The sequence below is a fragment of the Salvelinus fontinalis genome, chromosome 9 (assembly GCF_029448725.1).
Source record: "Salvelinus fontinalis isolate EN_2023a chromosome 9, ASM2944872v1, whole genome shotgun sequence".
Classification (NCBI taxonomy): Eukaryota; Metazoa; Chordata; class Actinopteri; order Salmoniformes; family Salmonidae; genus Salvelinus; species Salvelinus fontinalis.
The window spans coordinates 2823337-2848370 of NC_074673.1; the positions used below are offsets into that span (position 1 = coordinate 2823337).

At 43.1% G+C, this 25034-nt stretch overlaps 1 protein-coding gene across 1 annotated transcript in view; it reads right to left on the bottom strand.

The window, feature by feature from the left end:
• The window catches only part of LOC129862933 (transient receptor potential cation channel subfamily M member 1-like), a 177084-nt gene that overhangs the window by 117501 nt on the left and 34549 nt on the right, over nt 1-25034 (bottom strand). Inside the window, exons 5-14 of the mRNA XM_055935037.1 lie at nt 22888-23012; nt 22307-22478; nt 20930-21104; nt 20696-20819; nt 15135-15207; nt 12480-12580; nt 11510-11689; nt 11226-11360; nt 10886-10936; nt 10587-10727 (exon numbers count right to left, since the gene is read on the bottom strand). Coding sequence (XP_055791012.1) covers nt 10587-10727; nt 10886-10936; nt 11226-11360; nt 11510-11689; nt 12480-12580; nt 15135-15207; nt 20696-20819; nt 20930-21104; nt 22307-22478; nt 22888-23012 — 1277 coding nt within the window. The remainder of the gene's footprint in view (nt 1-10586; nt 10728-10885; nt 10937-11225; nt 11361-11509; nt 11690-12479; nt 12581-15134; nt 15208-20695; nt 20820-20929; nt 21105-22306; nt 22479-22887; nt 23013-25034) is intronic.

A 25034-nucleotide genomic window follows, 5' to 3' on the forward strand; every position in this document is an offset into this window, starting at 1 on the left:
GTAGAGGTTGTTATAGAGATAACTAGTCTTACCCTCTTCAGCCAATACAGGTTGTTGTAGAGATAACTAGTCTTACCCTCTTCAGCCCGTAGAGGTTGTTGTAGAGATAACTAGTCTTACCCTCTTCAGTCAATACAGGTTGTTATAGAGATAACTAGTCTTACCCTCTTCAGTCAATACAGGTTGTTATAGAGATAACTAGTCTTACCCTCTTCAGTCAATACAGGTTGTTATAGAGATAACTAGTCTTACCCTCTTCAGTCAATACAGGTTGTTATAGAGATAACTAGTCTTACCCTCTTCAGTCAATACAGGTTGTTATAGAGATAACTAGTCTTACCCTCTTCAGCCAATACAGGTTGTTGTAGAGATAACTAGTCTTACCCTCTTCAGCCCGTAGAGGTTGTTGTAGAGATAACTAGTCTTACCCTGCTCAGTCAATACAGGTTGTTACAGAGATAACTAGTCTTACCCTGTTCAGTCAATACAGGTTGTTGTAGAGATAACTAGTCTTACCCTCTTCAGCCCGTAAAGGTTGTTACAGAGATAACTAGACTTACCCTCTTCAGTCAATACAGGTTGTTGTAGAGATAACTAGTCTTACCCTCTTCAGCCCGTAGAGGTTGTTATAGAGATAACTAGTCTTACCCTCTTCAGCCCGTAGAGGTTGTTATAGAGATAACTAGTCTTACCCTCTTCAGTCAATACAGGTTGTTATAGAGATAACTAGTCTTACCCTGTTCAGTCAATACAGGTTGTTGTAGAGATAACTAGTCTTACCCTTTTCAGCCCGTAGAGGTTCTAATAGAGATAACTAGTCTTACCCTCTTCAGCCCGTAGAGGTTGTTATAGAGATAACTAGTCTTACCCTCTTCAGTCAATACAGGTTGTTATAGAGATAACTAGTCTTACCCTCTTCAATCAATACAGGTTGTTGTAGAGATAACTAGTCTTACCCTCTTCAGTCAATACAGGTTGTTCTAGAGATAACTAGTCTTACCATCTTCAGCCAATACAGGTTGTTGTAGAGATAACTAGTCTTACCCTCTTCAGTCAATACAGGTTGTTATAGAGATAACTAGTCTTACCCTCTTCAGTCAATACAGGTTGTTATAGAGATAACTAGTCTTACCCTCTTCAGTCAATACAGGTTGTTATAGAGATAACTAGTCTTACCCTCTTCAGTCAATACAGGTTGTTATAGAGATAACTAGTCTTACCCTCTTCAGCCAATACAGGTTGTTGTAGAGATAACTAGTCTTACCCTCTTCAGCCCGTAGAGGTTGTTGTAGAGATAACTAGTCTTACCCTGCTCAGTCAATACAGGTTGTTACAGAGATAACTAGTCTTACCCTGTTCAGTCAATACAGGTTGTTGTAGAGATAACTAGTCTTACCCTCTTCAGCCCGTAAAGGTTGTTACAGAGATAACTAGTCTTACCCTCTTCAGTCAATACAGGTTGTTGTAGCGATAACTAGTCTTACCCTCTTCAGCCCCTAGAGGTTGTTATAGAGATAACTAGTCTTACCCTCTTCAGCCCGTAGAGGTTGTTATAGAGATAACTAGTCTTACCCTCTTCAGTCAATACAGGTTGTTATAGAGATAACTAGTCTTACCCTCTTCAGTCAATACAGGTTGTTGTAGAGATAACTAGTCTTACCCTCTTCAGTCAATACAGGTTGTTGTAGAGATAACTAGTCTTACCCTCTTCAGCCAATACAGGTTGTTGTAGAGATAACTAGTCTTACCCTCTTCAGTCAATACAGGTTGTTATAGAGATAACTAGTCTTACCCTCTTCAGTCAATACAAGTTGTTATAGAGATAACTAGTCTTACCCTCTTCAGTCAATACAGGTTGTTATAGAGATAACTAGTCTTACCCTCTTCAGTCAATACAGGTTGTTATAGAGATAACTAGTCTTACCCTCTTCAGTCAATACAGGTTGTTGTAGAGATAACTAGTCTTACCCTCTTCAGCCAATACAGGTTGTTATAGAGATAACTAGTCTTACCCTCTTCAGCCCGTAAAGGTTGTTACAGAGATAACTAGTCTTACCCTCTTCAGTCAATACAGGTTGTTGTAGAGATAACTAGTCTTACCCTCTTCAGCCCGTAGAGGTTGTTGTAGAGATAACTAGTCTTACCCTGCTCAGTCAATACAGGTTGTTACAGAGATAACTAGTCTTACCCTGTTCAGTCAATACAGGTTGTTGTAGAGATAACTAGTCTTACCCTCTTCAGCCCGTAAAGGTTGTTACAGAGATAACTAGACTTACCCTCTTCAGTCAATACAGGTTGTTGTAGAGATAACTAGTCTTACCCTCTTCAGCCCGTAGAGGTTGTTATAGAGATAACTAGTCTTACCCTCTTCAGCCCGTAGAGGTTGTTATAGAGATAACTAGTCTTACCCTCTTCAGTCAATACAGGTTGTTATAGAGATAACTAGTCTTACCCTGTTCAGTCAATACAGGTTGTTGTAGAGATAACTAGTCTTACCCTTTTCAGCCCGTAGAGGTTCTAATAGAGATAACTAGTCTTACCCTCTTCAGCCCGTAGAGGTTGTTATAGAGATAACTAGTCTTACCCTCTTCAGTCAATACAGGTTGTTATAGAGATAACTAGTCTTACCCTCTTCAGCCCGTAGAGGTTGTTATAGAGATAACTAGTCTTACCCTCTTCAGTCAATACAGGTTGTTATAGAGATAACTAGTCTTACCCTCTTCAGTCAATACAGGTTGTTATAGAGATAACTAGTCTTACCCTCTTCAGTCAATACGGGTTGTTGTAGAGATAACTAGTCTTACCCTCTTCAGTCAATACAGGTTGTTATAGAGATAACTAGTCTTACCCTCTTCAGCCTGTAGAGGTTGTTGTAGAGATAACTAGTCTTACCCTCTTCAGCCAATACAGGTTGTTGTAGAGATAACTAGTCTTACCCTCTTCAGTCAATACAGGTTGTTATAGAGATAACTAGTCTTACCCTCTTCAGCCCGTAGAGGTTGTTATAGAGATAACTAGTCTTACCCTCTTCAGTCAATACAGGTTGTTATAGAGATAACTAGTCTTACCCTCTTCAGTCAATACAGGTTGTTATAGAGATAACTAGTCTTACCCTCTTCAGCCTGTAGAGGTTGTTATAGAGATAACTAGTCTTACCCTCTTCAGCCAATACAGGTTGTTGTAGAGATAACTAGTCTTACCCTCTTCAGCCCGTAGAGGTTGTTGTAGAGATAACTAGTCTTACCCTCTTCAGTCAATACAGGTTGTTATAGAGATAACTAGTCTTACCCTCTTCAGTCAATACAGGTTGTTATAGAGATAACTAGTCTTACCCTCTTCAGTCAATACAGGTTGTTATAGAGATAACTAGTCTTACCCTCTTCAGTCAATACAGGTTGTTATAGAGATAACTAGTCTTACCCTCTTCAGTCAATACAGGTTGTTATAGAGATAACTAGTCTTACCCTCTTCAGCCTGTAGAGGTTGTTATAGAGATAACTAGTCTTACCCTCTTCAGCCAATACAGGTTGTTGTAGAGATAACTAGTCTTACCCTCTTCAGCCCGTAGAGGTTGTTGTAGAGATAACTAGTCTTACCCTGCTCAGTCAATACAGGTTGTTACAGAGATAACTAGTCTTACCCTGTTCAGTCAATACAGGTTGTTGTAGAGATAACTAGTCTTACCCTCTTCAGCCCGTAAAGGTTGTTACAGAGATAACTAGTCTTACCCTCTTCAGTCAATACAGGTTGTTGTAGAGATAACTAGTCTTACCCTCTTCAGCCCGTAGAGGTTGTTATAGAGATAACTAGTCTTACCCTCTTCAGCCCGTAGAGGTTGTTATAGAGATAACTAGTCTTACCCTCTTCAGTCAATACAGGTTGTTATAGAGATAACTAGTCTTACCCTCTTCAGTCAATACAGGTTGTTGTAGAGATAACTAGTCTTACCCTCTTCAGTCAATACAGGTTGTTGTAGAGATAACTAGTCTTACCCTCTTCAGCCAATACAGGTTGTTGTAGAGATAACTAGTCTTACCCTCTTCAGTCAATACAGGTTGTTATAGAGATAACTAGTCTTACCCTCTTCAGTCAATACAGGTTGTTATAGAGATAACTAGTCTTACCATCTTCAGCCAATACAGGTTGTAGAGATAACTAGTCTTACCCTCTTCAGTCAATACAGGTTGTTATAGAGATAACTAGTCTTACCCTCTTCAGTCAATACAGGCTGTTATAGAGATAACTAGTCTTACCCTCTTCAGTCAATACAGGTTGTTATAGAGATAACTAGTCTTACCCTCTTCAGCCAATACAGGTTGTTGTAGAGATAACTAGTCTTACCCTCTTCAGCCCGTAGAGGTTGTTGTAGAGATAACTAGTCTTTCCCTGCTCAGTCAATACAGGTTGTTACAGAGATAACTAGTCTTACCCTGTTCAGTCAATACAGGTTGTTGTAGAGATAACTAGTCTTACCCTCTTCAGCCCGTAAAGGTTGTTACAGAGATAACTAGTCTTACCCTCTTCAGTCAATACAGGTTGTTGTAGAGATAACTAGTCTTACCCTCTTCAGCCCGTAGAGGTTGTTATAGAGATAACTAGTCTTACCCTCTTCAGCCCGTAGAGGTTGTTATAGAGATAACTAGTCTTACCCTCTTCAGTCAATACAGGTTGTTGTAGAGATAACTAGTCTTACCCTCTTCAGTCAATACAGGTTGTTGTAGAGATAACTAGTCTTACCCTCTTCAGCCAATACAGGTTGTTGTAGAGATAACTAGTCTTACCCTCTTCAGTCAATACAGGTTGTTATAGAGATAACTAGTCTTACCCTCTTCAGTCAATACAGGTTGTTATAGAGATAACTAGTCTTACCATCTTCAGCCAATACAGGTTGTAGAGATAACTAGTCTTACCCTCTTCAGTCAATACAGGTTGTTATAGAGATAACTAGTCTTACCCTCTTCAGTCAATACAGGTTGTTATAGAGATAACTAGTCTTACCCTCTTCAGTCAATACAGGTTGTTATAGAGATAACTAGTCTTACCCTCTTCAGTCAATACAGGTTGTTATAGAGATAACTAGTCTTACCCTCTTCAGCCAATACAGGTTGTTGTAGAGATAACTAGTCTTACCCTCTTCAGCCCGTAGAGGTTGTTGTAGAGATAACTAGTCTTACCCTGCTCAGTCAATACAGGTTGTTACAGAGATAACTAGTCTTACCCTGTTCAGTCAATACAGGTTGTTGTAGAGATAACTAGTCTTACCCTCTTCAGCCCGTAAAGGTTGTTACAGAGATAACTAGACTTACCCTCTTCAGTCAATACAGGTTGTTGTAGAGATAACTAGTCTTACCCTCTTCAGCCCGTAGAGGTTGTTATAGAGATAACTAGTCTTACCCTCTTCAGCCCGTAGAGGTTGTTATAGAGATAACTAGTCTTACCCTCTTCAGTCAATACAGGTTGTTATAGAGATAACTAGTCTTACCCTGTTCAGTCAATACAGGTTGTTGTAGAGATAACTAGTCTTACCCTTTTCAGCCCGTAGAGGTTCTAATAGAGATAACTAGTCTTACCCTCTTCAGCCCGTAGAGGTTGTTATAGAGATAACTAGTCTTACCCTCTTCAGTCAATACAGGTTGTTATAGAGATAACTAGTCTTACCCTCTTCAATCAATACAGGTTGTTGTAGAGATAACTAGTCTTACCCTCTTCAGTCAATACAGGTTGTTCTAGAGATAACTAGTCTTACCATCTTCAGCCAATACAGGTTGTTGTAGAGATAACTAGTCTTACCCTCTTCAGTCAATACAGGTTGTTATAGAGATAACTAGTCTTACCCTCTTCAGTCAATACAGGTTGTTATAGAGATAACTAGTCTTACCCTCTTCAGTCAATACAGGTTGTTATAGAGATAACTAGTCTTACCCTCTTCAGTCAATACAGGTTGTTATAGAGATAACTAGTCTTACCCTCTTCAGCCAATACAGGTTGTTGTAGAGATAACTAGTCTTACCCTCTTCAGCCCGTAGAGGTTGTTGTAGAGATAACTAGTCTTACCCTGCTCAGTCAATACAGGTTGTTACAGAGATAACTAGTCTTACCCTGTTCAGTCAATACAGGTTGTTGTAGAGATAACTAGTCTTACCCTCTTCAGCCCGTAAAGGTTGTTACAGAGATAACTAGTCTTACCCTCTTCAGTCAATACAGGTTGTTGTAGCGATAACTAGTCTTACCCTCTTCAGCCCCTAGAGGTTGTTATAGAGATAACTAGTCTTACCCTCTTCAGCCCGTAGAGGTTGTTATAGAGATAACTAGTCTTACCCTCTTCAGTCAATACAGGTTGTTATAGAGATAACTAGTCTTACCCTCTTCAGTCAATACAGGTTGTTGTAGAGATAACTAGTCTTACCCTCTTCAGTCAATACAGGTTGTTGTAGAGATAACTAGTCTTACCCTCTTCAGCCAATACAGGTTGTTGTAGAGATAACTAGTCTTACCCTCTTCAGTCAATACAGGTTGTTATAGAGATAACTAGTCTTACCCTCTTCAGTCAATACAAGTTGTTATAGAGATAACTAGTCTTACCCTCTTCAGTCAATACAGGTTGTTATAGAGATAACTAGTCTTACCCTCTTCAGTCAATACAGGTTGTTATAGAGATAACTAGTCTTACCCTCTTCAGTCAATACAGGTTGTTGTAGAGATAACTAGTCTTACCCTCTTCAGCCAATACAGGTTGTTATAGAGATAACTAGTCTTACCCTCTTCAGCCCGTAAAGGTTGTTACAGAGATAACTAGTCTTACCCTCTTCAGTCAATACAGGTTGTTGTAGAGATAACTAGTCTTACCCTCTTCAGCCCGTAGAGGTTGTTGTAGAGATAACTAGTCTTACCCTGCTCAGTCAATACAGGTTGTTACAGAGATAACTAGTCTTACCCTGTTCAGTCAATACAGGTTGTTGTAGAGATAACTAGTCTTACCCTCTTCAGCCCGTAAAGGTTGTTACAGAGATAACTAGACTTACCCTCTTCAGTCAATACAGGTTGTTGTAGAGATAACTAGTCTTACCCTCTTCAGCCCGTAGAGGTTGTTATAGAGATAACTAGTCTTACCCTCTTCAGCCCGTAGAGGTTGTTATAGAGATAACTAGTCTTACCCTCTTCAGTCAATACAGGTTGTTATAGAGATAACTAGTCTTACCCTGTTCAGTCAATACAGGTTGTTGTAGAGATAACTAGTCTTACCCTTTTCAGCCCGTAGAGGTTCTAATAGAGATAACTAGTCTTACCCTCTTCAGCCCGTAGAGGTTGTTATAGAGATAACTAGTCTTACCCTCTTCAGTCAATACAGGTTGTTATAGAGATAACTAGTCTTACCCTCTTCAATCAATACAGGTTGTTGTAGAGATAACTAGTCTTACCCTCTTCAGTCAATACAGGTTGTTCTAGAGATAACTAGTCTTACCCTCTTCAGTCAATACAGGTTGTTATAGAGATAACTAGTCTTACCCTCTTCAGCCAATACAGGTTGTTGTAGAGATAACTAGTCTTACCCTCTTCAGCCCGTAGAGGTTGTTGTAGAGATAACTAGTCTTACCCTGCTCAGTCAATACAGGTTGTTACAGAGATAACTAGTCTTACCCTGTTCAGTCAATACAGGTTGTTGTAGAGATAACTAGTCTTACCCTCTTCAGCCCGTAAAGGTTGTTACAGAGATAACTAGTCTTACCCTCTTCAGTCAATACAGGTTGTTGTAGCGATAACTAGTCTTACCCTCTTCAGCCCGTAGAGGTTGTTATAGAGATAACTAGTCTTACCCTCTTCAGCCCGTAGAGGTTGTTATAGAGATAACTAGTCTTACCCTCTTCAGTCAATACAGGTTGTTATAGAGATAACTAGTCTTACCCTCTTCAGTCAATACAGGTTGTTGTAGAGATAACTAGTCTTACCCTCTTCAGTCAATACAGGTTGTTGTAGAGATAACTAGTCTTACCCTCTTCAGCCAATACAGGTTGTTGTAGAGATAACTAGTCTTACCCTCTTCAGTCAATACAGGTTGTTATAGAGATAACTAGTCTTACCCTCTTCAGTCAATACAAGTTGTTATAGAGATAACTAGTCTTACCCTCTTCAGTCAATACAGGTTGTTATAGAGATAACTAGTCTTACCCTCTTCAGTCAATACAGGTTGTTATAGAGATAACTAGTCTTACCCTCTTCAGTCAATACAGGTTGTTGTAGAGATAACTAGTCTTACCCTCTTCAGCCAATACAGGTTGTTATAGAGATAACTAGTCTTACCCTCTTCAGCCCGTAAAGGTTGTTACAGAGATAACTAGTCTTACCCTCTTCAGTCAATACAGGTTGTTATAGAGATAACTAGTCTTACCCTCTTCAGTCAATACAGGTTGTTGTAGAGATAACTAGTCTTACCCTCTTCAGTCAATACAGGTTGTTGTAGAGATAACTAGTCTTACCCTCTTCAGCCAATACAGGTTGTTGTAGAGATAACTAGTCTTACCCTCTTCAGTCAATACAGGTTGTTATAGAGATAACTAGTCTTACCCTCTTCAGCCTGTAGAGGTTGTTATAGAGATAACTAGTCTTACCCTCTTCAGCCAATACAGGTTGTTGTAGAGATAACTAGTCTTACCCTCTTCAGCCTGTAGAGGTAGTTACAGAGATAACTAGTCTTACCCTCTTCAGCCCGTAGAGGTTGTTGTAGAGATAACTAGTCTTACCCTCTTCAGTCAGTACAGGTTGTTATAGAGATAACTAGTCTTACCCTCTTCAGTCAATACAGGTTGTTACAGAGATAACTAGTCTTACCCTCTTCAGCCAATACAGGTTGTTGTAGAGATAACTAGTCTTACCCTCTTCAGCCAATACAGGTTGTTATAGAGATAACTAGTCTTACCCTCTTCAGCCCGTAAAGGTTGTTACAGAGATAACTAGTCTTACCCTCTTCAGTCAATACAGGTTGTTGTAGAGATAACTAGTCTTACCCTCTTCAGCCCGTAGAGGTTGTTATAGAGATAACTAGTCTTACCCTCTTCAGTCAATACAGGTTGTTATAGAGATAACTAGTCTTACCCTCTTCAGTCAATACAGGTTGTTACAGAGATAACTAGTCTTACCCTCTTCAGCCAATACAGGTTGTTATAGAGATAACTAGTCTTACCCTCTTCAGCCCGTAGAGGTTGTTATAGAGATAACTAGTCTTACCCTCTTCAGCCCTTAGAGGTTGTTATAGAGATAACTAGTCTTACCCTCTTCAGCCCGTAGAGGTTGTTGTAGAGATAACTAGTCTTACCCTCTTCAGCCAATACAGGTTGTTATAGAGATAACTAGTCTTACCCTCTTCAGCCCGTAGAGGTTGTTATAGAGATAACTAGTCTTACCCTCTTCAGCCCGTAGAGGTTGTTGTAGAGATAACTAGTCTTACCCTCTTCAGTCAATACAGGTTGTTACAGAGATAACTAGTCTTACCCTCTTCAGCCTGTAGAGGTTGTTATAGAGATAACTAGTCTTACCCTCTTCAGCCCTTAGAGGTTGTTATAGAGATAACTAGTCTTACCCTCTTCAGCCTGTAGAGGTAGTTACAGAGATAACTAGTCTTACCCTCTTCAGCCCGTAGAGGTTGTTGTAGAGATAACTAGTCTTACCCTCTTCAGTCAGTACAGGTTGTTATAGAGATAACTAGTCTTACCCTCTTCAGTCAATACAGGTTGTTACAGAGATAACTAGTCTTACCCTCTTCAGCCAATACAGGTTGTTGTAGAGATAACTAGTCTTACCCTCTTCAGCCAATACAGGTTGTTATAGAGATAACTAGTCTTACCCTCTTCAGCCCGTAAAGGTTGTTACAGAGATAACTAGTCTTACCCTCTTCAGTCAATACAGGTTGTTGTAGAGATAACTAGTCTTACCCTCTTCAGCCCGTAGAGGTTGTTATAGAGATAACTAGTCTTACCCTCTTCAGTCAATACAGGTTGTTATAGAGATAACTAGTCTTACCCTCTTCAGTCAATACAGGTTGTTACAGAGATAACTAGTCTTACCCTCTTCAGCCAATACAGGTTGTTATAGAGATAACTAGTCTTACCCTCTTCAGCCCGTAGAGGTTGTTATAGAGATAACTAGTCTTACCCTCTTCAGCCCTTAGAGGTTGTTATAGAGATAACTAGTCTTACCCTCTTCAGCCCGTAGAGGTTGTTGTAGAGATAACTAGTCTTACCCTCTTCAGCCAATACAGGTTGTTATAGAGATAACTAGTCTTACCCTCTTCAGCCCGTAGAGGTTGTTACAGAGATAACTAGTCTTACCCTCTTCAGCCCTTAGAGGTTGTTATAGAGATAACTAGTCTTACCCTCTTCAGCCCGTAGAGGTTGTTGTAGAGATAACTAGTCTTACCCTCTTCAGTCAATACAGGTTGTTACAGAGATAACTAGTCTTACCCTCTTCAGCCTGTAGAGGTTGTTATAGAGATAACTAGTCTTACCCTCTTCAGCCCTTAGAGGTTGTTATAGAGATAACTAGTCTTACCCTCTTCAGCCCGTAGAGGTTGTTACAGAGATAACTAGTCTTACCCTCTTCAGCCCGTAAAGGTTGTTGTAAAGCGCCCTGAAGTTCTTCCTGGTGTAGTTACAGCGGTAAGCCCCGCCCATCAGGTACTCCATCACCAGACCAATGTCAATCAGAGTGATCTGGTAGTCTGGTGGGAGGTTGCCCTGGAACACCACAGATTATACTCACAGATTACATTTCTGTAATCCCTGATTACACACCTGGCTGTAACAGCACAAACCACAGTTTAATTCAGCTGAAACAAGACAAATAATGTTGAATTAGGAAGAATATCTTCCATGAATCAGAGAGATCATCTTACCTTCTTGACGTCTCTCACCACAACATGCAACGTGTTAGCAGGACCCAGTCTCTGTGTGTTAGAAGAGAACGTTGTACAATATGAATAACCCTACAAATGGATATGGGCTTTATTTGGGATTCAGGGCAAGTCTCTACATTAGCGTGGTCTTGTCTCATCTCACCGTGTTGTACAGCTCCTCCAGGCAAGACATGATGAGGATATGGTGGACGTTATGATCGTCCGTCTGTCTGTCTGTCTGTCTGTCTGTCTGTCTGTCTGTCTGCCTGTCTGCCTGTCTGCCTGTCTGCCTGCCCCGCCCGCCTGCCCGCCTGTCCGCCTGTCCGCCTGCCTGCCTCACCGTGTTGTACAGCTCCTCCAGGCGAGGAATGGTGAGGAAATGGTGGATGTTGACGCCATTCTCTATCAGCAGCTTGACGAAGTCCACCCTGTCCAGCACCAAGGCATCCATCATGGCCTGCTCCAGAGAGTTCACCTGGGAGAGGCACACATTCATGACTGGTGCCACTACTCTTTATATTTAGATGCTCATGGTATTTCAGAGCTAATATTCCATAGGAAGTGCATGTACTCAAGCAGTATAAAATGTGCCAAGCACGGGGCCAACTCAAACTCTGTTCTTACCCATCTCATTAGTTCTATCTTCCTAGGGTCAGTCTCCTCTGGTGGTTCAGGCTTGGCCTTCCCTCCCTTCCCCTTTTTCCCCCGGGCCTTGGCCTTGTTCCTTGGGGCAGCGGCCGGACTCTTCGGCCTCTCTGTGGTAGTGGCTACGGTACCACTGCTGTTAGCTAGGGCACTGGCAGGCTGGGGGAGGAGGGGTGGTTCATTGCAAAAAAACATTTTCATTAAAACGGCATTGGTTTTTGTGTTCATGTTCATAATCAACTAGTAGGATTAATCTTCTTCATCCAGAAAGATGAGGGGAAATGGTAATAGTCCAATTCCTAAAATGGTGATTTAATAGGAATATAGAGGGTATACCTTACAAAGCTTTAATACCCTAGTCACTGTACCTATTGGATCATATTGGGATCACATTACATTATGATCTACTGTTCAGGATGTTCCTAGAGCCTGTGTGTCTGTCTGTATCAAAAATCATTTCACTTAGTGTGGTCTGGCATCCTTCCTGTTAATACTGTAAATGTAAAGTAAGTGTTTGAGGTGACGTTTCATGGCCGGTTTGTCTCTGAACATCAACAGATGAGATGGTCAGGGTTGCAACATTCCTGTAACCTTCTCAACATTCTTATATTCCAGAAATCCTGTTTAGAGTATTCCCGAATTGCCTGCTTAAATGATCCACCCGGGGTTTCTGTATTTCGCAACCCTAAATGGACTGCAGGGTAGTCTGCAGGGTAGTCTGCAGGGTAGTCTGCAGGGTAGTCTGCAGGGTAGTCTGCAGGGTAGTCTGCAGGGTAGTCTGCAGGGTAGTCTGCAGGGTAGTCTGCAGGGTAGTCTGCAGGGTAGTCTGCAGGGTAGTCTGCAGGTAGTCTGCAGGGTAGTCTGCAGGGTAGTCTGCAGGGTAGTCTGCAGGGTAGTCTGCAGGGTAGTCTGCAGGGTAGTCTGCAGGGTAGTCTGGTGAATGACTCACTGGTAGATGGTGCCCGTAGACAAAGATCTGGTTGCGTGCTATGTCCACTCTGTTCCAGGCCAGAGCTAGACTCAGCTGGTCCGGGGCAGAGGCGTTGGTCCCTGTGAGTACACAGCATAGACAGTGTCATTGGTAGAGGCCTTGGTGCCTAGCAACACACAGGACATCTAATCTGCTATACACTTAAGAACTCTGACTCACAGGGCAGGAATTCAGTTTTAAAACAGAAAAATAAGGAAGTACACAGAAAACATCTCCTTAGTAATGTTAACACCCCACAGAGTTAAAAAACAACATTTTCAAAGTGTACATCTGAAAAAGTGTTAAATTAACAAAAATATAGAAATCAAAATGTATGGTGTTCAGAAATAGATGGTTGAGGGTAGCGGAAGGATAGGAGTAAAAACAAACAAAAGATAAGTATTGTAAAAAAAACTGTGTCCGTAAAATGTATATACTATAATGATATACCATATATATATATATATATATATATACTATATAATATAACTATATGTATAAGCTGGAAGTAGAAGCATACAGTGGCAAGAACAAGTATGTGAACCCTAAAATCTTCTTCTAGTCACAACAGACAAACACAGTATGCTTAAACTAATAACACACAAATGATTGTATTTTTTTGTTGTTGTCTATATCGAATACATTATTTAAACATTCACAGTGTAAATTGAAAAAAGTATGTGAACCCCTAGGCTAATGACTTCTCCAAAAGCTAATTGGAGTTAGCTAACCTGGACTACAATCAATGAGACGAGATTTTACATGTTGGTTAGTTAGAGCTGCCTTGCCCAATAAAAAACCCTCACAAAATTTGAGTTTGCTATTCACAAGAAGCGTTGCCTGATGTGAACCATGCCTCGAACAAAAGAGATCTCAGAAGACCCAAGATTAAGAATTATTGACTTGCCTAAAGGGTTACAAAAGTATTTCTAAAAGCCTTGATGTTCATCCTTCCACGGTACAACAAATTGTCTATAAATGGAGAAAGTTCAGCACTGTTGCTACTCTCCCTAGAAGTGGCTGTCCTGCAAAGATGACTGCAAGAGCACAGCGCAGAATGCTCAGTGAGGTTAAGAAGAATCCTAGAGTGTCAGCTAAAGACTTACAGAAATCTCTGGAACATGCTAACATCTCTGCTGACGAGTCTCCGATACGTAAAACACTAAACAAGAATGGTGTTCATGGGAGGACACCAAGGAAGAAAAAATTGCTGCACGTCTGAAGTTCGCAAAAGAGCATCTGGATGGTCCCAGCGCTACTGGCAAAATATACTGTGGACAGATGAAACTAAAGTTGAGTTGTTTGGAAGGAACACAACACTTTTTGTGGTAGAAAAAATGCACAGCACACGAAGATCAAAACCTCATCCCAACTGTAAAGTCTGGTGGAGGGAGCAACATGGTTTGGAGCTGCTTTGCTGCCTCAGGGCTTGGACCGCTTGCAATCATCGACGGAAAAATGAATTTCCAAGTTTATCAAGACAGAATTTAAGGCTATCTGTCTGCCAATTGAAACGCAACAGCAGTTGGGTGATGCATCAAGACAACAACACCACAATACACAGAAGTAAATCAACAACAGAATGGCATCAACAGAAGAAAATACGCCTTCTGGAGTGAACCCGTGTGGGTCCAGTGTGGCTCAGTTGGTAGAGCATGGAGCTTGCAACGCCAGGGTTGTGGGTTCGATTCCCACGGGGGGGCCAGTACAAAACAGTATGAATGTATGTACTTGTAAGTCGCTCTGGATAAGAGCGTCTGATAAATGACTTAAATGTAAATGTAAATGAACCAGAGTCCTGCCCTCAACCCGATTGAGTTGCTGTGGCATGACCTCAAGAGAGCAGTTCACACCAGACATCCCAATAATATTGCTGAACTGAAACAGTTTTGTAAAGAGGAATGGTCCAAAATTCCTCCTGACCGTTGTGCAGGTCTGATCCACAACTACAGAAAACGTTTGGTTGAGGTTATTTCTGCCAAAGGAGGGTCAACCAGTTATTAAATCCAAGGGTTCACATACTTTTCCCACCCTGCACTGTGAATGTTTACACGGTGTGTTCAATAAAGACATGAACATGTATAATTCTTTGTGTTATTAGTTTAAACAGACTGTGTTTGTCTATTGTTGTGACTTCGATCATCAGATGAAATTTTATGACCAATTTATGCAGAAGTCTATGTAATTCCAAAGTGTTAGCATACTTCTTCATGCCACTAGTCCATTAGTTTAATCCAATTAGGGGAGGGGTAGTAGGGTTAGGGGAAAATAATAAAGGAGAATATATATTTTAAAAGATGTGTACATATACAGTACCAGTCAAAAGTTTGGACACACCTACTTATTTAAGGGTTTTTATTTATTTGTACTATTTTCTACATTGTAGAATAATAGTGAAGACATAAAAACTATGAAATAACACACATGGAATCATGTAGTTACCCCTCTAAAAAACCTCGAATGAGTAGGTGTCCACACCTTTGACTGGTACTATATATATATATATTTACAAAAATATGGGGGATTAGAAATGATGCAGAGAATTACATTGATGGAGGCTACAACCTATCTGCAATATTCCAGCTGATCTAAAACTCCTAAAAATAAAAACGTCTCAAAATAATGAAGTGTTACCTTTTAATAAAGCAGTCAGAATGGCCATTTCTATATCTTGCTGTCCTTCCGACCCCATTCGAAACACTGTTATCTATGAGAAGAGATGAGGAGCAGATTCACCACATCCTGTCATGTGTGGTATCAAATCAAATCCAATTGTATTTGTCACATGCACCGAATACAACAGGTTTAGACCTTACAAAATCAAGCAAAAACATTTCAAATACAAATAACACAATAAAATAACTATGAGGTGGTTATATACAGGGGGTACCGGTGCCGAGTCAATGTGCGGGGTTACAGGTTAGTCGAGGTACTTTGTACATGTAGGTAGGGGTAAAGTGACTGCATAGATAATAAACAGAGAGTAGCAGCAGTGTAAAAACAAAGGTGGGAGGGGGGGGGGGGGGGGGGGGCATGCAATAGTCCGGTGGCCATTTGATCAATTGTTCAACAGTCTTGTGGCTTGGGAGTTCTGGATGGCAGGACGCTTGGCCCCAGTGATGTACTGGGCTGTACACACTACCCTCTGTAGCGCCTTACGTTCGGATGCCGAGCAGTTTCCATACCAGGCGCTGATGCAACCGGTCAGGATGCTCTCGATGGTGCAGCTCTAGATCTGGGGACCCTTGCCAAAATCTTTTCAGTCCCCACCGCCGAGCTGGTCCGGTGTTATCAAAGCGGATAATCCTGGAGATAATGTGGAAGTTCTCCTGAGGCATTGTTACACAGAAAAGGTATTTGCCAGTTTCTGCATTCCACAAGGATTCTGTGGATTCCCCATTGGACCTCATGCCACAAGGATTCTGTGGATTCCCCATTGGACCTCATGCCACAAGGATTCTGTGGATTCCCCATTGGACCTCATGCCACAAGGATTCTGTGGATTCCCCATTGGACCTCATGCCACAAGGATTCTGTGGATTCCCCATTGGACCTCATGCCACAAGGATTCTGTGGATTCCCCATTGGACCTCATGCCACAAGGATTCTGTGGATTCCCCATTGGACCTGAAACACCAGCAAGGGTAAGAACCCCAAAGTATGCATGCAAATGAGTTTGGTCCATCTCCTTCCATCTCTCTCCAAAAACACGCCTTCCCTCCAAATGAGTTTGGTCCATCTCTTTCCATTTCTCTCCAAAAACACGCCTTCCATTCCAAATGAGTGCAGTCCAGAATGATTTTCTGGATGATGTCTGGGATGAACAGTTCAAAAGAAGACTTGATGTCCTGCACATGAGTAAGAGCCATCTGTGTCAGCCCTGGTTGCATCAGCCCTGGTTGCATCCACCCTGGTTGCATCGGCCCTGGTTGCATCAGCCCTGGTTGCATCGGCCCTGGTTGCATTGGCCCTGGTTGCATCGGCCCTGGTTGCAGGTTGTATCGGCCCTGGTTGCATCGGCCCTGGTTGCAGGTTGTATCGGCCCTGGTTGCATCGGCCCTGGTTGCATCGGCCCTGGTTGCATCGGCCCTGGTTGCATCGGCCCAGGTTGCATCGGCCCTGGTTGCATCGGCCCTGGTTGCATCGGCCCTGGTTGCATCGGCCCTGGTTGCATCGGCCCTGGTTGCATCGGCCCTGGTTGCATCGGCCCTGGATGCATCGGCCCTGGTTGCATCGGCCCTGGTTGCATCGGCCCTGGTTGCATCGGGTCTGGTTGCATCGGCCCTGGTTGCATCGGGTCTGGTTGCATCGGCCCTGGTTGCATCGGCCCAGGTTGCATCGGGTCTGGTTGCATCGGCCCTGGTTGCATCAGCCCTGGTTGCATCAGCCCTGGTTGCATCGGGTCTGGTTGCATCAGCCCTGGTTGCATCATAAAGATGATCTGTGTGGTTCCCACTGTGAAGCATGGAGGAGGAGGAGGTGTGATGGTGTGGTTCTCACTGTGAAGCATCGAGGGGGACTAGGTGTGATGGTGTGGTTCCCACTGTGAAGCATGGAGGAGGAGGAGGTGTGATGGTGTGGTTCCCACTGTTAAGCATGGAGGAGGAGGAGGTGTGATGGTGTGGTTCCCACTGTGAAGCATGGAGGAGGAGGTGTGATGGTGTGGTTCCCACTGTGAAGCATGGAGGAGGAGGTGTGAAGGTGTGGTTCCCACTGTGAAGCATGGAGGAGGAGGTGTGATGGTGTGGTTCCCACTGTGAAGCATGGAGGAGGAGGTGTGATGGTGTGGTTCCCACTGTGAAGCATGGAGGAGGAGGAGGTGTGATGGTGTGGTTCCCACTGTGAAGCATGGAAGAGGAGGAGGTGTGATGGTGTGGTTCCCACTGTGAAGCATCGAGGGGGACTAGGTGTGATGGTGTGGTTCCCACTGTGAAGCATGGAGGAGGAGGAGGTGTGATGGTGTGGTTCCCACTGTTAAGCATGGAGGAGGATGAGGTGTGATGGTGTGGTTCCCACTGTGAAGCATGGAGGAGGATGAGGTGTGATGGTGTGGTTCCCACTGTGAAGCATGGAGGAGGAGGTGTGAAGGTGTGGTTCCCACTGTGAAGCATGGAGGAGGAGGTGTGATGGTGTGGTTCCCACTGTGAAGCATGGAGGAGGAGGTGTGATGGTGTGGTTCCCACTGTGAAGCATGGAGGAGGAGGAGGTGTGATGGTGTGGTTCCCACTGTGAAGCATGGAAGAGGAGGAGGTGTGATGGTGTGGTTCCCACTGTGAAGCATCGAGGGGGACTAGGTGTGATGGTGTGGTTCCCACTGTGAAGCATGGAGGAGGAGGAGGTGTGATGGTGTGGTTCCCACTGTTAAGCATGGAGGAGGAGGTGTGATGGTGTGGTTCCCACTGTGAAGCATGGAAGAGGAGGAGGTGTGATGGTGTGGTTCCCACTGTGAAGCATCGAGGGGGACTAGGTGTGATGGTGTGGTTCCCACTGTGAAGCATGGAGGAGGAGGAGGTGTGATGGTGTGGTTCCCATTGTTAAGCATGGAGGAGGAGGTGTGATGGTGTGGTTCCCACTGTGAAGCATGGAGGAGGAGGTGTGATGGTGTGGTTCCCACTATGAAGCATGGAGGAGGATGAGGTGTGATGGTGTGGTTCCCACTGTGAAGCATGGAGGAGGTGTGGTGGCGCTTTGCTTGGGACACTGTCTGTGATTTATTTAGAATCAGGCAAACTTAACCAGCATGGCTACCATAGCATTCTGCAGCGATACGCCATCCCATCTGGTTTTGGCTTAGTGGGACTGTTTTTAAACAGGACAATGACCCCAAACACACCTCCAGGCTGTATAAGGGCTATTTGACCAAGAAGGAGAGTTATGGAGTGCTGCATCAGATGACCTGGCCTCCACAATCACCCCACCTAAACCCAATTAAGATGGTTTGGGATGAGTTGTACCGCAGAGTGAAGGAAAAGCATTCCTCAAGCTGGTTGAGAGAATGCTAAGAGTGTGCAAAGCTGTCATCAAGGCAAAGGATGGCTACTTTGAAGAATCTCAAATATAAAATATATTTTAATTTGTTTAACACTTTTTTGGTTACTAAGTAATTCCATATATGTTTTTTCTTAGTTTGTATGTCTTCACTATTATTTTACAATGTAGAAAATAGTAAAAATAAGAAAAAGTCTTGAATGAGTAGGTGTGTCCAAACATTTGACTGGTACTGCACATTGTAATATTGTTGAATGCTAATATTATTCATTTTGCATTGTAGATATGTAGTGGTTTAATAATGTTACATGATGTACTGTTTTATATTTTGTTTTATGTGTAAAGAAAGTGTCTCAATGTGTTTGGACCCCAGGAAGAGTAGCTGCTGCCTTGGCAGGAAGTAATGGGGATCCATAATAAACCCCAGGAAGAGTAGCTGCTGCCTTGACATGAACTAATGGAGATCCATAATAAACCCCAGGAAGAGTAGCTGCTGCCTTGGCAGGAACTAATGGAGATCCATAATAAACCCCAGGAAGAGTAGCTGCTGCCTTGGCAGGAACTAATGGAGATCCATAATAAACCCCAGGATGAGTAGCTGCTGCCTTGGCAGGAACTAATGGAGATCCATAATAAACCCCAGGAATAGTAGCTGCTGCCTTGGCAGGAAGTAATGGGGATCCATAATAAACCCCAGGAAGAGTAGCTGCTGCCTTGGCAGGAACTAATGGGGATCCATAATAAACCCCAGGAAGAGTAGCTGCTGCCTTGGCAGGAACTAATGGGGATCTGTAATAAACCCCAGGAAGAGTAGCTGCTGCCTTGGCAGGAACTAATGGGGATCCAACATAAAGCCCAGGAAGAGTAGCTGCTGCCTTGGCAGGAACTACTGGTGATCCATAATAAACCCCAGGAAGAGTAGCTGCTGCCTTGGCAGGAACTAATGGGGATCCATAATAAACCCCAGGAGGAGTAGCTGCTGCCTTGGCAGGAACTAATGGTGATCCCTAATGAATACAAATACAAAATACATGGAATTAAAAAGCTCTACTGTGTAGATTAGAACCTGTCCACTCTAGTGGCGGTATGTAAGCCTTACATTATGGTTGTGATGAGATATGATAAACTCAGGGCTGGGAGATAAATCCTTACATTATGGTTGTGATGAGATATGATAAACTCAGGGCTGGGAGATAAATCCTTACATTATGGTTGTGATGAGATATGATAAACTCAGGGCTGGGAGATAAATCCTTACATTACTAGTGGTGATGAGATATGATACAATCAGGGCTGGGAGATAAATCCTTACATTACTAGTGGTGATGAGATATGATACACTCAGGGCTGGGAGATAAATCCTTACATTACTAGTGGTGATGAGATATGATACAATCAGGGCTGGGAGATAAATCCTTACATTACTAGTGGTGATGAGATATGATACACTCAGGGCTGGGAGATAAATCCTTACATTACTAGTGGTGATGAGATATGATACACTCAGGGCTGGGAGATAAATTCTTACATTACTAGTGGTGATGAGATATGATACACTCAGGGCTGGGAGATATATCATTACATTACTAGTGGTGATGAGTCTGTTCTGTCTGTTACAGTAACAGGTTAAGCACCAGCTGTCAGAGCAGCTCACAGATCACTGCACATATCCCATCTGTAAATAGCCCATCTAACTACCTCATCCCCATACTTGCTCCTTTGCACTCCAGAATCTCTACTTGCACATTCATCTTCTGCACATCTATCACTCCAGTGTTTAATTGCTATATTGTAAATACTTTGCCACCATTGCCTATTTATTGCCTTATCTCTCTTATCCTACCTCATTTGCACATGCTGTTTATATATTTTTCTATTGTATTATTGACTGTATGTTTGTTTATTCCATGTGTAATTCTGTGTTGTTGTTTGTGTCAAAGTGCTTTACTTTATCTTGGCCAGGTCCCAGTTGTAAATGAGAACTTGTTCTCAACTGGCCTACCTGGTTAAATAAAGGTGACATAAAATAAAGGTAAATCACGTTTTTGACAGCAACTGGGCCTTTAAAGTAAATATTTTAAGTACACTGAGTTCAATGATGTATATTTTTTATGTAATCTAATGTAATTAGTTGTATACATGTATTTTATGTCATTGAATTTAATGAGCTAAAAAGTAGATCCTATTTGAGTCATTCCTCTACTCACCAGCTCCTTCTTCTTCATGCACTCCATGACCATGAGCAGGATCTGCTGTGATTGGCTCTTACTATAGTTGAAGGTCTTCTGTATGGTCACCAGCAGCTGGTCCCTCACGTCGTCAGTTATCAGACTTTAGAAGGAGGCAGTGATTTAGTATTAGTACAAGACGAAGAAGAAATGAAAGAATTCAGTGAGAAAGAAAGACTAGAAGAAGCAGTAGATTGACAGGTCTATCCTCACCCTCCCTCCTCGCAGTATTTGTGAGCGAAGGACATGATGTCCGACGCCCTCCCGCTGCCATCACAGACCACCACGGGGACGGGAGGTTCCTCCTTCAGACTCTCCAGGGTGATGGAGATGACATTAGGACCTCCCTCTACGATCAGACACACCAACGGGACCCCTTGGCCCAGGCCTGCAACACACAGTAACACACACAAAATGAAATACAATACAATTATCACAGTGAAATATGACAATGTTTGTTTACGTGCCAATTATTTGCATAGGGGATGGTTTACCAACTGCCGATTTTAAACGAAAATAAAATGTCATTATAAAATGTCATTCATACAACACAAGAATGGATATTGTCATCCCGGCAACATAACTACAGGATGGCCATCTTGGTCAGGGAATGGTTCATTGATCATCTCTTTGAGGTTTGGCCAGACCATCAGTGTTGTGGGGTTGAAGTCAGAGGTGAAAACTGAGCATCCCTTTGCTGTCCCTGCCTTATCACGATCTCCAGGCATAGGATGACAAAGGGAAACCCACAGGTCACAGAGAATAACACGCTCCAGGACTCCACATTGGAGAAGGATGGCGCCGGAGGGGACGGCTGACGTTTTACGGCCTCCTAACCAACCAGGCTATTTTTGTGTGTTTTTTCACATTGTTTGTAACTTGTTTAGTACATAATGTTGCAGCAATCGTCTCTTATGACCGGAAAGAGCTTCTGGACATCAGAACAGTGGTTTACTCAGGTTTTTTCTTGTCTGAATGCCGACACGGATAATGTACAGTTGGCTTGGTTTTCCATGCATAGGCAGGACAGTTACGTCCGCTAAGACGAGGGGTGGGGGTGTGTAGCTGGTGCCTGATGTCTAATACTAAAGAGGTCTCCAGGTATTGCTCGCCTGAGGTAGAGTACCTCATGATTAACTGTAGACCACACTATCTACCAAGAGAATTTTCATGTATATATTTCATAGCCGTTTATTTAACACCACAAATCGATGCTGACATTAAGACCTCACTCAACGAGCTGTAAGCAAACAAGAAAATGATCATCCTACATGTTCCTACAAATTACCTTGAATAAGCTGTACCCCCACACATTGACTCGGAACCGGTACCCCCTGTATATACCCTCGGTATTGTTATTTTATTGTGTTACTTTTATTTCATGTTTGACTTTAGTTTATTTAGTAAATATTTTCTTAACTCTATTTCTTGAACTGCATTGTTGGTTAAGGGTTTGTAAGTAAGCATTTCACGGCAAGGTCTACACCTGTTGTATTCGGTGCATGTGACAAATAACATTTGATTTGATCATTAGTGTACTCAATCTAATTTGATGTGTAGGCTGAGTTCTGTACGGTAGGGTTGATTTACGTGTGTTGATCTTCTGCAGTGAGATGTGTTTTTCCAGCTGGCGACGTAGCTTCACCTCCGCTCCGTACTTCCCTGTGGTGCCGTTGTCCGCCAGGATGAAGTGGGAGTGGCTGTTGTTCAGGACAGACAGCTTGGACAGCGGGTTGGACATGGTCTGGTACGGCCGTGTTACCTGGTGAGAAGGAAGAAGAAATACAACTGACTGAGGAACACATACCAGAAAACAGCACACTGGACAACACTTTCTCTCATGATATGGGTTTACAACAGATAACCACTGGTGCTAGGAGTACTGACGTAATGGAGTGAATGGTCACAGGTGGGAATGATTCATGGCTGATTGTGGACCTAAGAGGCTCGGTATGCTTTACAACAGATAACCACTGACGCTTGGCGTACTGACGTAATGGAGTGAATGATTCATGGCTGATTGTGGACCTAAGAGGCTCGGTATGCTTTACAACAGACAACCACTGGTGCTAGGAGTACTGACGTAATGGATTGAATGGTCACAGGTGTGAGTGATTCTTGGCTGATTGTGCAGCTAAGAGGGGGACTGACTTGTAGCTTGTAACACTTACATCCCTACCGATGAGATCCTCCTTGTTCTCTATGATGCCCCAGGGAGCGATGCCGATGGCACATACCTTCCCTCTGGACTTAGAGGAGTGGTCCTTCAGGGCGTCCCCCACGTGACGGATCACACCTATAGGACAGAAGAAAAAGAAGAATTAAGAACCAGGGGACATAACCAGAATGATGAACCAAAAGGAAGAACCAGGATGAACCAGGAGGATGCACCAGGGTATGGAACCAGAATGAGGAACTAGAAGGATGAACCAGAATGAGGAACTAGAAGGATGAACCAGGGAACGGAACAAGATGGATGAACCAGAAGGAAGCTAGGTAACTTATGTGAGACAATGGACTTAAAGGAATGGTCCTTCAGGGCAGATGGGGGATCTGACGGAACACATCTATAGGCCATAAGAAGAAGAATGAAGAACCAGGGTACAACCAGAAGAATGAAACAGAAGGATGAACCAAAAGGATGAACCAAAAGGATGCACCAGGGTACGGAACCAGAATGAAGAACCAGAACATCCACACAGAGCTAACGCTTTCAAGGAGCGGGATTCTAACCCGGAAGCTTATAAGAAGCCCTACGACAAACCAACAAACAGGCAAAGCATCAAAACAGGACTAAGATTCAAACATACTACACCAGCTCTGATGCTCGTCAGATGTGGCAAGGCTTGCAAACTATTACAGACGACAAAGGGAAGCAAAGCCACGAGCTTCCCCGTGACACGAACTTACCAGAAGAGCTAACTTACTTCTATGCTCTCTTCGAGGCAAGTAACACTGAAACATGCATGAGAACAACAGCTGTTCCAGACGACTGTGTGATCACGCTCTCCGTAGCTGATGTAAGACCTTTAAACAGGGCCAGAGGGCCAGACGGATTAGGCCGCAGGGCCAACCCTAGACCCACTCCAATTTGCTCACTGCCCTTTCCCACCTGGACAGAAGGAACACCTGTGGGAATGCTATTCATTGACTACAGCTCAACGTTCAAAACCATAGTATACTCAAAGCTCATCACTAAGCGAAGGACCCTGGGACTAAACACCTCCCTCTGCAACTGGATCCTGGACTTCATGACAGGCCGCCCCCAGATGGTAAGGGTAGGGAACAACACATTCGCCACACTGATCCTCAACACGGGGGCACCTCAGGGGTGTGTGCTCAGTCCCCTCCTGTACTCCCTCTTCACTCATGACTGCATGGCCAATCACAACTCCAACACCATCATTAAGTTTGCCGATGACACAACAGTGGTAGGCCTGATCACCGACAACGATGAGACTACAGGGAGGAGGTCAGAGACCTGGTCGTGTGGTGCCAGGACAACAACCTCTTCCTCAACGTGATCAAGACAAAGTAGCTGATCGTGGTCTACAGGAAAAAGACTACCGAGCACGCCCCCATTCTCTTCGACGGGGCTGTAGTGGAACAGGTTGAGAGTTCATTAGTGTCCACATCACCAACAAACTATCATGGTCTAAACACACCAAGACAGTTGTGAAGAGGGCACGACAAAGCCTAATCCATCTCACTGAAAAGATTTTGCATGGGTCTTCAGATCCTCAAAAGGTTCTACAGCTGCACCATCAAGAGCATCCTGACTGGTTGCATCACTGTCTTGTATGCAATGTAGGCACTACAGAGGGTAGTGTGTACGGCCAAGTACATCACTGCGTCCAAGCTTCCTGCCATCCAGGACCTCTATACCAGGAGGTGTCAGAGAAAGTCACAAAAAATTGTCATAGACTCCAGCCACCCTAATCATAGGCTGTTCTCCCTGCTACCGCACGGCAAGCGGTACCGGAGTGCCAAGTCGAGGTTCAAAAGGCTTCTTAAAAAGAAGTTAAGAATTGAAAAAAAAATAAGTGTTAAGTAAAAAATAGATGAGTACAAAATTGAAAATTGAAAATAAAAGTTACAACTAATTAAATAACAGCAGTTAAATAAGCGAGACTATATACAGTGGGTACCGGTACAGAGTCAATGTGCGAGGGCACTGGTTAGTCAAGGTAATTGAAGTAATATGTAGGTGGAGTTAAAGTGACCATGCATAGATTATAAACAGAGAGTATAAAAGAGGGGTCTGGGTAGCCCAGTATTAGTTGTTCAGGAGTCTTATGGCTTGTGGGTAGAAGCTGTC